Source organism: Anabrus simplex, chromosome 2, assembly GCF_040414725.1.
Source record: "Anabrus simplex isolate iqAnaSimp1 chromosome 2, ASM4041472v1, whole genome shotgun sequence".
NCBI lineage: Eukaryota > Metazoa > Arthropoda > Insecta > Orthoptera > Tettigoniidae > Anabrus > Anabrus simplex.
Window position 1 is genome coordinate 175662810 of NC_090266.1, and position 13987 is coordinate 175676796.

The 13987-nt window shown below is 37.8% G+C and overlaps 1 protein-coding gene across 1 annotated transcript in view; it reads right to left on the minus strand.

The window, feature by feature from the left end:
- Window positions 1-13987, minus strand: part of LOC136863977 (cytokine receptor) — a 648368-nt gene that overhangs the window by 135518 nt on the left and 498863 nt on the right. Inside the window, exon 19 of the mRNA XM_067140447.2 lies at window positions 8115-8267. Coding sequence (XP_066996548.1) covers window positions 8115-8267 — 153 coding nt within the window. The remainder of the gene's footprint in view (window positions 1-8114; window positions 8268-13987) is intronic.

The following is a 13987-nucleotide window of genomic DNA, read 5'->3' on the forward strand; positions in this document are numbered from 1 at the left end:
ATAGAATTATCAGGATGATCTTTCATGGAAGTGTTGCTTAACAGATTAAATGTTAATATGGATTTTACACTTCTGAGACAGAGTCAAGAAGTCAAATGGACTGTATCACTACTGACCTATCCAAGCCTTTTGATAGGGTAGACCTTGGGAAACAACTGAAAAAATGAGGGCTATTAGACTAGGCAGAAGAGTGTTTGAATGGGTGGCTACATTTCTAGAAAACAGAACCCATAGAATTAGAAGAGGTGAGACATTATCTAATCCTGTAACAAATAAGAGGAGGATCCCTGGAGGCATATTATTAGACCTTTATGTTTCCTTATGTATATAAATGATAAGAGTAAAGAACTAGAATCACAAATAAGGATTTTTGTAGATTATGTTATTGTGTACAGAGTAATAAGTAAGATACAGGATTGTGAGCGACTACGAAAAGACATTGACAAATGAAATGAAATGAAATGAAATGAAATGAAATGAAATGAAATGAAATGAAATGAAATGAAATGAAATGAAATGGCGTATGGCTTTTGGTGCCAGGAGTATCCGAGGACAAGTTTGGCTCGCCGGGTGCAGGTCTTTTGATTTGACGCCCGTAGGTGACCTGCACGTCGTGATGAGGATGAAATGATGATGAAGACGACACATACACCCAGCCCCGTGCCAGCGGAATTAATCAATTATGGTTAAAATTCCCGACCCTGCTGGGAATCGAACCCGGGACCCGTGACCAAAGGCCAGCACACTAACCATTTAGCCATGGAGCCGGACAAAACCTCGACAATATTGTGAGGTGGACAGCAGACAATGGTATGATGGTAAATGGGATGAAATGTCGGGTTGTAAGCTTTACCAAGATGAGAAGTCCTTTCAATTTTTAATTACTGTGTTGTTGGGATGATAGTACCTCATGGGGGATCACTGTAAATACTTAGGAGTATAAGGAATGATCTTCATTAATGAGATTGTAAATAAAGGTTACAGATCTCTTCGTATAGTTATGAAGGTATTTAGTGATTGCAGTAAAGATGTAAAGGAGAGAGCATGCAAGTCTCTAATAAGAACCCATTAGAGTATGGCACCAGTGTGTGGGACCCACATCAATATTACTTGATACATGAACTGGAAAGGATCAAAAGGAAAGCAGCACGGTTTGTTCTGAGCGATTTCGACAAAAGATTACTGTTACGAAAATGCTGAAACTTTGGGCTGGGAAGACTTGGGAGTAAGGAGACGAGCTGCTCAACTAAGCGGTATGTTCCAAGTGGTCAGTGGAGAGATTTTTCCAAAATAACACTTTTTGAGACTCCACCTTTTCAATACAATAAGGACAATATGGTTTATATTTATATAAAAAGCTTTAATTATTAATGTTTTAACGGGACATGTTTCGCCCACATTTTGGGCATCATCAGCCGTTGTTCCCATACTCAAGGATCAAAATATCCAGGATCCTGGGTATTTGTATTCTGATGCAATATTTAAAATTGTCATTCTAACTTGGATGTTATTTCATAAAATATGTTTCTGTATAAATATATGATTTTTGGAAATAACTGGCTATTTTTTATTATTCTGACTGGTGGAATATGCTATATGTAAAAACAATGATATTATGTATGGACCCAATGATGAGATGTACAACAGTGGAGAGATGGCGTGGAATAATATTAGTACATGAATAAACTTGAGTGGAGCTTTCAAAGATAGGACGGTTTATAATATGAAGATAAAATTGGAATTCAAGACGAAAATTGGAGCAAATATTCATTTATAGGAAGAGGAATTAGAATAATTCATCAAGGGAAATGTTCGATAAATTTCCAAGTTATTTGAAATCCTTTACTACGAAAAGTAAACAACTGCTAGGGAATAAACCACCAAAAAGCTATTTGGAGAAAGTGTATAAAGAAGGAACACCAATAACCAAAATGAGGAATATCTTGTAAGACAGAAGACAGATCCAGACATGGAAATTAAGCCATGTGGAGAAATTGAGTATCTTTATGGTTTACATTTTACTGATCAATTGGTTAATATATTAAATTCCAAAACCTTGTCAATTCAGGGAAAGAGAGAAATGATTTTAGTGTACTGATATCTAGTAACTTTAATTTTAACTGTCATATTGAACAAATGCATAAAAGAATTCTTGCACAGATTTGATTGCATAAAAATATTCCAGATATTTTTCCAACTTGCTTACCTATAAAGACTTGTAAAAATGTTGCATCTATTAGTGGATTATTGCAGCCAATTATGAATCTTAATTGTACTGTTTCCATTTCCAGAACAGAGTTTGTCCAACTTAATTCTTTACATATATATATATTCTCACAGATAAGGCATCCTGTTTGACTGTACTGGTTAAGATAATTTTGAGCAATCTTTGAACTTACAATCACTTCCAAAATTATGTGTGAACATTCTTTTAACATTTCATTCAAAATTGACTTAATTCATAAATAAACTGTTCTGAATTAGAAGAGAAAACCAACATCGATGTTCCTTATGGATGCACAAAATTCAATCGTCATCTGAAACTCACCGGCATAGGACTAGCTATGACTTTTATAGTCTAATAGAGAGAATTATGGTGAAGTGTAAATAAGTTGAAAGTTGGCAATTACACTCATAGCTGTACTGGGCGCACCAGTGTAACTTCGAAGGATATCCCCCTATTAACGTTCTTATGGATGGATAGATTTACTTTAATAACACCGGAATATCCTTCGTTTATTGTAACCAAAGAAGATTTTTCCTTCAGTGATACGGCGTTGACAGGCACATCAACAATTAACCAATTTTATCTGCATCAATACTGTGATATTTATTGTAATGCAAATTTTACTATGATCCATGATAGGACTACTAATAGACAATGGCTTTTTACGTCATCTTCTGTTTGACAAGTGCAGTTTTGAAATCATTTTAAGTGTCATTAATCTTGTGACATACTATTTTTTATTCCAAATCCACTTGACCATTTATCAAATGTCTAATGTTTGGATTTTTAAATGTGTACACTAAAGTATTTTATGTGTTTGTATTTGTAGCCTTAACTCAGGAGGTTTAACCCCTCCACCTTTTCGTTTATGATGTCACTATGTCCTAATTCTAATTTTATTATTAATAGTTGAGGGTGACCGCTATGTATGGTCAAAAATAGTACTGTTTGAGAGTAAACTATGTATTGATTAGGTGGATAATAAAGTAAAGTTTTTGTAAAATGTTGAACTGTTACTCTTCTCATTCTCGATGTCAGAAAGAATAAGAAGCTTTATCTATGACAATTAGAAAAGACCTAATCTGAGTTGTGTAACCCACTGAATTCTATTATAATAGAGCCTGCAGTAATTGGTTAGAATACAAATACCATCTGCTGGTTATATAGAAAGAGTTGCACAAACTGAGGAAGCCAAAAACCTAATGCTTGTGCAAATCTCATTCCAGAACCATTGTGGAGGCTCAGTAATACTTGCATTCCATCCTATTGCTGTGCAGACTCTAGTCACCAATCTCTGCTTCACACTCAAGTTAAGTCATATGTAAAAGGAGAGGAAGAAGTAACAGGATGAACACAAGGACAGGCCAGTGTGGGAAGAGGGAGCAATAAAAAGAAGAGACAAGGAATCCCTGTACCTTCAACCAGAATCATAACTCCTCATAAATCCCAGTTATTCTATATCCCTTCCTTCTCAGCCCCTGATGAACTTTTTTCTAATTCCCAGCTTCATCAGGGGGCAATTAATGGGACAGCAGTGTACGAAGATTGGGAAATTGTCCTCGTCTCCTCTTTCTACTGCTCCCTCTTTCACCACTAACCTGCTTTCATCTCCTATCTCTCTACATATGACTTGATACGTCACTACAGTAGAACCTCGATAATTCGAAATCGGTTAATTCAAAATCCCACGTAATTCGAAGAACCTCTCATTCCCGGAAACATGAGATACAGTTTTGCATGTTATTTAAATTGTTTAATTCGAAATGCGGATAATTCGTAATTCGAAGTACATTGTCGGCCCCATTACCGAAATTCAGAATTTTAATTCGAAAGTGCCTTTACATTTTAAAACAATAGTATGTTACAGAGTAATTTTTGAACTCGAAATTTATCCGCGTCATAATAGAATTCGTGTTGCGGAATGTGGAGGGGTAGCTTTCCGCACTTACACTCACGTCAGTGGGTCTACAGTGCTCTTCATGATTGCCAAGTTGAATGAAATCGGAATTCTTTGGTATTCAACCTTTTAAGGAACGCCGTAATATCACGCAAGAGGCAGTGTGCGGGAAAACAGAATACGCGAACACTGGCGATGTCGACAGTTGACGAAAAAGCGTGGATCATATAATAAATTCGTAGGCACCGAACAAGTATTACTTATTCCCTATGGGAATCAACATCTATAGCAATACTGTCATTGCCGATGAAACTGCATTGCTTTATTTTAACTTTATCCCCTCGTCATAGAAAAGTTCGATAAGCTACAATGTTTAAAGGGCGTCGGACACTTTCCATCCCAGTACAAAGCATCTAAAAATGCAAACAGTACAGGTATCCAAAAAATAATGCATTTGCACAGGGGAACCAGCATAATTTATCCTCGTCTTTGAATTGTGTGATTTTTTTTCTTTCGTTGGGTAAGGTTATGTTCGTCAGTGATTTATCCAAGTGCATTATTTGAACACATTGTAAATGCACCTTGTTGGATACATTTCGGAAATAGTTTTTCCATGGCATTGGAAAGGTTTAAACTGTGAATCGAGGTGATGGCATGTATTAATGGGTCTTAGAATACTTTGTGACGCGGCAAGTGTTTACATTTCTGAAGTACAAGAGAAGTGCCATGGCGGGAAATCGTACAAGGATAGAGTCATAGGAAAGTTTGATTTTAAGGGCATCGGGTACTTTCTGTGTAAATACAAGGTATCTAAAATGCATACAGTATAGTACTCCAATGAATAAAGCACTTGCACATGGGAGCCAGCTTAGATTTCTCCTCATCTTTGAATCGTGCTTTTTTTTTTTCTTTCTTTCTTTCTTTCTTTCTTTCTTTCTTTCTTTCGTTCCCAGTGAGATATGCAAGTGCATTATTTGAATACTGTAAATGCACATTTTTGGATAAATTTTGGAAATATTTCTTTTTTCATGGCATTTGAAAGGTATAAACTGTGAATCAAGGTTAACTGCATGCAGTAACGGGCCTTAGAATATTTCGTAACGCGGCAAGGGTTGGTACTTCTGAATTGCGAATTGGCGGTTGATTCGAAATCACATAATTCGAAGTCCGATTTTTGAGTCCCAACGACTTCGAATTAACGAGGTTTTACTGTAGTTCCTTTCGATTAGTTATACAAGAGCGAATCAAAAAGTAAATTACAGTAGCTCACCGCCGAGAGCACGCTAAGTGTTGTGACTGTGGCCAACGCATAGCAAGCTACAGTAACTGCTGACAAGTCCGATAGGAAGCGGAGTGGTACCTCGCCGTGTTGTGTGTGCAGAGCGGGCTAGGCTCAATGGCGCGTCAAGTGGTTGTTCACACCAAATTGGAGGTGCGTGCAACAATCAGATTTCTATGGGCTAAATGGCTCAACTGCACGGACCTTCATCATGAAATTACTGCTGTATATGGTGAGCGTGCACTTTCTCGCCCAGGTATTGTAAAGTGGTGTAAGCAATTTGACACCGAACGCACGGATATCACGGACGAATATCGTGAAGGCAGGCCCGCAACGTCCAGTACCATTGCAAACGTTGACCCTGTGGATGGGATCATTAGAGAGAATCGGCACATAACACCACAAGAAATTGCCAGCATGCTGAACATTTTGTATGGCAGTGTCCTCTCCACTGTTCACTAGCACCTTGGATCTCATAAACTGTGTCAAAAATGGTCCTAAGTCTGCTCACAAATATTCATAAGGGATGTTTCGAATCGTCATTGGCACTTTTGCAATGGTATTCTGTGGAGGGCAACAAGTTTCTGCAGCGAATTATCACAGGGGATGAAACGTGGGTCCACCACTTCACCCCCAAATCAAAGAGAACATCGATGGAATGGGTGCACACCATATCATCACCATGAAAGAAGACCAAGGTCCAATCTTCAGCAGGAAAGGTAATGGCAACAGTATTCTTTGACATGGAGGGTGTGGCGCACATGGAATTTATGCCAAAAGGCACGACAATCAGCTCGACTTCGTATTGTCAAACGCTGAACCGGATGCATAAGGCAATTAAAGCAAAGCGGTGGGGAAAATTGAGCGCCTGTGAGATTTTTTCACACGATAACACAACACCTCACACAGCCTGCCAGATATCCGAACTGCTGCAGAGATTCAAGTGGGAGGTATGGCAACATCCCATACAGTCCAGACTTAGCGCCATGCGATTATCATGTGTTCGGTAAGCTGAAAAAAGGATCTCAGTGGACAACGATTCTGAAACAATGAGGAGGTGAATGCAGCTGTCTCCAGGTGGTTACATAGTGCTGGAGGTGATTTCTGTGCATCAGGAATTGAAAAGTTGGTTAACCATTCTGAGAAATATTTACAGTCTCTTGGGGACTATGCGGAAAAGTGAACTTACATTGCATGCTGTCATAGCTGTGTTGTCTATGTGCACGTGTTTTCATAATTGGCCATAAGAAGTAAGTTACACTTTTTGATTTGCCCTCGTACCTCATGTAACTCATCAAAATTAATGTAACATAGTTTTATACCATTAATAAGGTATTATTAACAAATATCCTCTCATGGCATTGTTATTTTTAAACAACTTCCTTGAGCCTTGCCTAAATTTCCTATTTTAACACATTTAAAAATTATTGAAATTTCAATGCTTCTATACAATATTACTTTTAATGTTAACAAGTCAGTACAGAAAAACAATAACATTTATTTTAATACTTTAAGTACCAATACTGTAAGTACAACATTCTATCACCAGCACAGCAGAATAATGATGCCAGAAAAGTTAGATTTATGATATTATGTACACAGGGGAAATATTTCCAACTAATTCCTAATGTTCTTTTATGTACCTTATATAAATATTTCATAGATCAATGAATTTCTAGCTCAGTATCTGACAGTTGTCACATGAAATTATTCACAGTGTGAAAGATTACATTAAATTACTATTTCAATACTGTCATAAGAAAGTTAATTTGAAATGTGGGTGTGTTTAACCTTTCTCTTTGGAGACTCGTTGGTACCTGAAATTTTCCCCTGGTTAAACTTGGCAGTACAATTATTTAATAAATGAACCAAACAATTTATTAATCTGTTGGACATTACAGGAAGGCCCTGTCTAGGGTAAGTTTACATGAATAAAAATAAATTTTAAGTAAACAAATAATACTATAAATAAATAATTAATGGATCTTTTGCATGAGTCGATAAAACTAACATTATCCATTATAGGACGAGAAGTGTTACATATTAAATAATATGTTAAAATACCTTCATAATTCATTCCTTCAACTAACTTTCACTAACATAAATACAGAAAAGAAAAACTTCACAACATACAACTAATACAAATTTTAACTAATAAATATGAGAGGAAACTGGAACAACTTGGCTTCATTTTAGAATTGTAGTATTACTCCAATGGAAGCAAGGAATCTTGAGGAGAGCACATGTCTTTGAAATGTTCAATAAATATGAAAGCTCCAAAAGCTCATTCCTTTACTACATCAGTCACCATTCACTCACAGCTTTATTTTAACATGTATAGTGCTCTGTGTAAACTGTCTCCAGAAACAAAGGAATTAAAAAAGTTTAAAAGCATAGGCTATGCTTTAAACTACCATAGTACCGTACTTCATTTGAAAGGATAATCTTCCATCACCTACCATTTTCTCAGCCAACATAAATCACCATCAAATAATCATACACAATAGGAGTCAAAACACAAACTCTAAAATTGTAGAGAGCACATTCCGTTTAAAAACATGTTAATGTATAAAAATCTTGAACAACCTTGGCATAATGTTCTAAACATTAATTGTTGCTCTTGATTTCCACTCGATACATTTAATCTTCCCCGATGAAATTCTCTGAATGATGCAAGTACCAAGGTATAACTACAACAGGAATGCGGTTACCTGAATTGTAGCAGTTGATTTCACCAGGATCACTCCAAACACCGTGATATGTGCGGTTTTGGTGGTCGATGTTTACAGCTCGTACCATGAAAGTATACTTCCGTTCTGGCACCTCAGTCTTACAATCTGGGATGGGAATTTGTGACTCATTACCTGAAACATTATTTTACATGTTAGCAATATGCTGATTTTGATGAAAAATGGTATGTATACTAAACACTCTATCAAAGGTAGCTAAAATAGATCAGCTAGTCAGTACTTTGGAGAAAATTTATGAAATAATGATCAACTTGTAATGAATTGATGAGATAATTGATCTATTTTTAGCTTCACTTGTGATATTAATACAGTCAATACAGATAAAAATGACATTCTTGTTTTTCTGCACACGCAATAAGACAAGAAATTCTAAGGAGCTCTGCTACATGATTCAGACTAATGAAATTCCTGTATAATTAAACATTCCAGGAAAAACTAATGGAGAAAACACAATGCATGATAGTTATTAGATATGCAACCTAAGGGCAGGCACTGGCTACATGTTGCATTCATTTTGAAGAAGTTAACTGTTTCAAATATCTTGACCACTTCAAAGAACAGTGTGAAATAAGAAATTAAAGCAAGGACCAATGATGGTAGTACATTTTTAAATCCTGAGCAATGATCAAAGGAGTCAAAATTAAAATATATAAGACACTGATAAAGCCAACAGTTATTTTTAGAAGTGAAAATATTGAGATGCTGAAGCTGGCCAATATGATTGCTTCACAGGAGAATTCAAATGGGCTTTGTGCAGCACTGTTGCTAAATCTGTACGCGACTTGAGAACGGCATGAGGGCCATGCCAATAAATCAGCATCAAACACAAACTCACAATTGGTTTCTCCCTGTGTCATGGTAGCGTACTTGCTATGGTGCAATCCTGTCGGCTCGGAGGTCTGGATTCAAACCCCTCCCCTGGTGAAATTTTGTTCTTCGACTGGTCAGGTAGCTGGCATTTCCTCAAGACGTATATATTTGTAAGACAATGCCAATGTGCATCTTCAGTGCAGAAGAATTATGAACACCTATCATTAGCCCTCCGTGCTCAGTCTCGACTGGCAATCACTGTTCCCCATTCCCATGCATGTCTGCTCCCACAAGGCTTCTTCTGACAGGGGTTTCACTAATAAGATCATCCACAGATTTCTTCACGGAAGTACCGCTTTAAATTAATATTTCCTCATTGTTCATTCTGTCAGACTCGTTGGCTGAACGGTCAGCGTACTGGCCTTCGGTTCAGAGAGTCCCGGGTTCGATTCCTGGTCGGGTCGGGGATTTTAACCTGAATTGGTTCATTCGAAGGGCACGGGGCTGGGTGTATGTGTTGTCTTCATCATCATTTCATCCTCATCACGACGTGCAGGTCACCTTCAGGCGTTAAATAGAAAGACCTGCACCTGGCGAGCCGAACCAATCCTAGGATATCCCGGCACTAAAAGCCATACGACATTTCATTTCATTGTTCATTCTAACCCACATGGGGTGTGTCTTTCTCATCCTTGTCCAGGCAAGCCTCCTCTCTATGTTTTCCTTATCCAAGCAATTTTAAGAATGATATATGGATATTAATGAAAGAAGATAAAAATTACTTTACAGAAGAAAAGTACCTTTTATCATCGTAATCATCATCATCATCATCATCATCATCATCATCATCATCGATTTATAGTTTCAGTTTCCTGGGTACTAGTGATCAGCCTCTTTCACTCTCTTCTATTCATGAATGTCTTAATCTTCTAGTGTCCTTCTCCTAGCTGCAATGTCAGTCTTGACTATATCCATCCAGCATGTTCTTGGTCTTCCAACCAGGCATTTTCCTTTCACCTCTTCTTCCAGGAGCACTCAGGCCTTTTCTCGTAAGCCCCATCCTTATCATGTGTCCAAACCACCGTAGTCTGGATGGGCTGTGTCTGTGTCTAGTGTCAAAAATTTCATTTTTAGGTTCCGTATTGAATTAAGATTTACATTCAAAATTGTTAGGTATGGGAATCCACCTATTCAATACAAGAAATGGTGACAATTACGTCATCACATATTCATTTTTATTTGGGACCAGTTTCGGCAATAGGGTATGCCATCATCAGCCTAGGAATTAAGACAAAGACATTGGACATAGTGTACATTACATTTCTTAAAATATGTACATAATGTACCTATGTAAAGTACTGTATTTACTCGCGTATTAGACCCCTTTTTTTCCCACTTTTACAGCCAAAAATAATAAAGGGTGGTCCAATATGCAAAAACCTCAAAATTTTGTGCAGCAAACACATGACTTCTAGGTTATAAAGAGCTATAAATTGTATGTGTAAACATTCTATACTATTATTTAACAAACTTAGAATTTATTTAAGTTATACTGGCAATTTTCACTGGAAGACAGTATTTCTAAACGTAAAAAGACAAAAAATGGTGAACACGACATTTAGGCCTACGGTACTTATAAAAGTCTGTTTTAGTTACTCATATCACGTCATTCGTTACATCTCATTAATTCCTCTGCTGAGGTTGACGTCAGGAAGGGAATACGGCCGTAAAAACTCGAAACGAAGATTCGTCTCACTTTATACTCGATGCCGTAGAAGAAAGGGACAAGGGTATCGTGTTATTATATAGTTAAATATTGATACAAAAGAACTTAATGACCAGTCATTTGTCTCTGTCAGTTCAGCAGTAGGCCTACCACACAGCAAAGAGAATGCCACACAGTAAACCTGATCACTGCTTTCATTTGAATTATCGCCTTGCGCCGCCAACTTCCCTGCCTTACTACCGACGTGTCGACATTCTAAGTGACGTCATCTTGACATCTTGAGTGATATCTCTCGTCAGTCACATCAGCCATGCTTCATTTTCTTTGAGCCATGCACTGCAATCAAGAGCATACGAGGTCCCGTCTTTTTGAACCTTTTAAAAATAATTTTGTTCCCGACTATAGAGTCTAAACAGTGTAAATCTATTCCCAGATGGTCTCTGATATTCCCAGTTGGTGTATATGTAGCAGAAGCCACTCCTTCCGAATACAGCCGTTCTGTAGAAGGCACGCCATACCATCAGCTGATAACTAGCATATGTTACATGTTGTACTTCCGAGTGTAATACATAGCAACTGGAAACATTCTTTTGATAACTGCGGCTGTTGAAACACAGACCCTTATTTTTAAGTATATTTCATGCTTGTTCTCTACATTTAACACATCAGGATTTGCATAAACAGCTGTCCATGAGATAAGACAGACCACATTGTTTAGGCTAGGTATATTATCGCCTTGATAGTGCCAAAAGTTCAACGGCAAAAATAAAAATAAATAACAGGAAAATATACCGCATTTATGGATATCTACAGGTGTGGCAGTAATGCGTTTTATTATTATAATGTTTAATTTTGTACGTTCGTTCTCTCTTTTTTTATTAACACATACCATAGTGTTTTGTTTGGCGTCTCCAAAAATCGTTTAAAGTACATGGGGACTTTTGTTGTTGTTGTTGTTGTTGTTGTTGTTGCTGCTGTTGTTGTTGTTGTTGTTGTTGTTATCAACTGTTAGGTAAGCGAGTAAGACAATCGTTTTAAATGGATAGCTTTTATCACGCTTTAAACTTACTTCTCTCCAAATATATATCTATACTGGCCCGAGTTACGAGATAGTAAACGACCACTTTGTTAATGATCTCGCCTGCTGTATAAATAGCAACAACCGCGAATATTTCTCAACTAAAGTAAATTTGTTTCCTCATCCCGAGGTGGTACAGCTCTTTTTAGACACACCCGCAGTGGAGGGGAGTTACATGTACCGGTTTTACCGCATATCAACCTTCCTGCCATTCGTAAATCTCTGGCAGTACGGTACCGGGAATCAAAGTCAGACCCCCGAAAACAGCAACTAATTGTGCTAACCATTACGCTGCCGAACATTATTAACTACAAAACACAGACATATAGCATGACTGATGCATGCTTGCAATGCGTGGGTTGGACATGAAGCTAGGCCTATTCATCTATTTGTGCGACGTCATCAGAGCTGCAGTAGACCTACGCTACAGAGGTGGACATTTCTTAACAACGAAACACAGATGTACCGCATGGATTTGATGCGTTTTTCATCGCGTAGGTCGTACAGACGAAACTATTCACAAATTCGTGCGATGTCATCAGAGCTGCAATAAGACTTGTACCTGCTTCAAAGCGGAATCGTCATCGTTCTCTGACGAATTACGTTGGGGGTCTTATAGGTGAGATTTTTTTTTTTCATTTTCTTTGTCTCGAAAAGTCAGGGGAGGTCTAATACGCGAGGGGGTCTAATACACGAGTAAATACGGTAATTCAGTTCAAGCACGTACATTTAAAAAAGTATTGTTAATAATTTTAAGAAATGTAATGTACTTTATGTCCAATGTCTTTGTCTTAATTCCTAGACTGATGATGGCATACCCCATTGCCAAAACCGGTCCCAAATAAAAATGAATATGTGATGAACAGTCTATAATGATAATGTATTAATGTATGTTTGTAATTATCACTATTTCTTGTACTGAAAAGGTGGATCCCCATACCTAACAATTTTGAATGTAGTAGAGACGTATTAATCCCAGCTTCCAGACTCACCTCGTCATTTCTTAACTTGTCCATTCTGGTCTTCTGGATAGTAGTTCTCAGGATCCTCATCTCTGATGCCTGCCTGCAGTCCTGGCAAGCATCTCTGTGAGGGTGCATATTTTGACACCATAGGCCAAGATCGTTTTGAAGCAGCTGTTAAACATTGCTAATTTTGCTTTCTTTGGAATCTTATCTTCCTAAAGATTAAGCAAATGGCTACGCTGTTTAGATCACCCAGCTGTCAGTTTACATTCGGGAGATAGTGGGCTCAAACCCCACTGTTGGTCGCCCTGAAGAAAGCCATTGAATTGCTGAAGCACACCAACAACTTCAACCGTAAGGAAGAATCTGAATGGGTAAACAAAGCCTGGTTTCCAGTCCTGAAAGCCTTAAATCCTGAAGGACATGATCGCCAAGGCAGAAGAGAAAAGGCCTGTCTCCACAAAGGCAGGTCGATGTACATCGGGCTCCTTAATGCTTCAACCGTTGGCCGAAGAACAGCTAATCAGCAACAGTCCCTCCAGCATGGCAGACTAATAGGTAAGCAGCGATCTGTAGCCTGCACTATATAATAAGGTGGAATTACAACACCATTTCATTCCACTGAGAGCTTTGTTCAAAGTCAGTAGGAACCCTTGATAATGCCAAACTCAGTCTTTGGTGAAATGTTGGGACCATCACATGCTCCTGGATCACGGCCCACAAGCCTGAAAAACACTGACAAGATTTGTAACGCCGGCCATAAAAGCCTCAATTGCTATATGCCCTGAAGATGGTTTTTCACTGTTTCCCATTTTCACACCAGGCAAATGCTGGGGTTGTGCCCTAATTAAGGCCACGGTCGCTTCCTTGCCTATCCCATAATCGCCAGGAGACCAGTCTGGCTCTGTACAATGTAAAAAAAAAAAAAACTTCCCAAAGAAGTTGGTAGAAGAAGGAACTCCTTTGCATAGGATATAAACTTCATGGTTTTGATCTGTACTGAATTGTGATCACAATAATAACTGAACTTATGTTGTAATAGTCCATTACGGCATAAATTTAACTTATAATACCAATGTAATGGACCGTTATTGGACATTATAAATTTTCCAGCTAACTCATTCCTGGTGCCAAATTTATAATGTCCAATAAAGGACCATTATATTGTTATTATTAATTTACTCATTCGGGACAAATAATTCAGATTCCCTATGGGAATCAACATCTATAACATAAGTTTAACTCTTTTGCACCC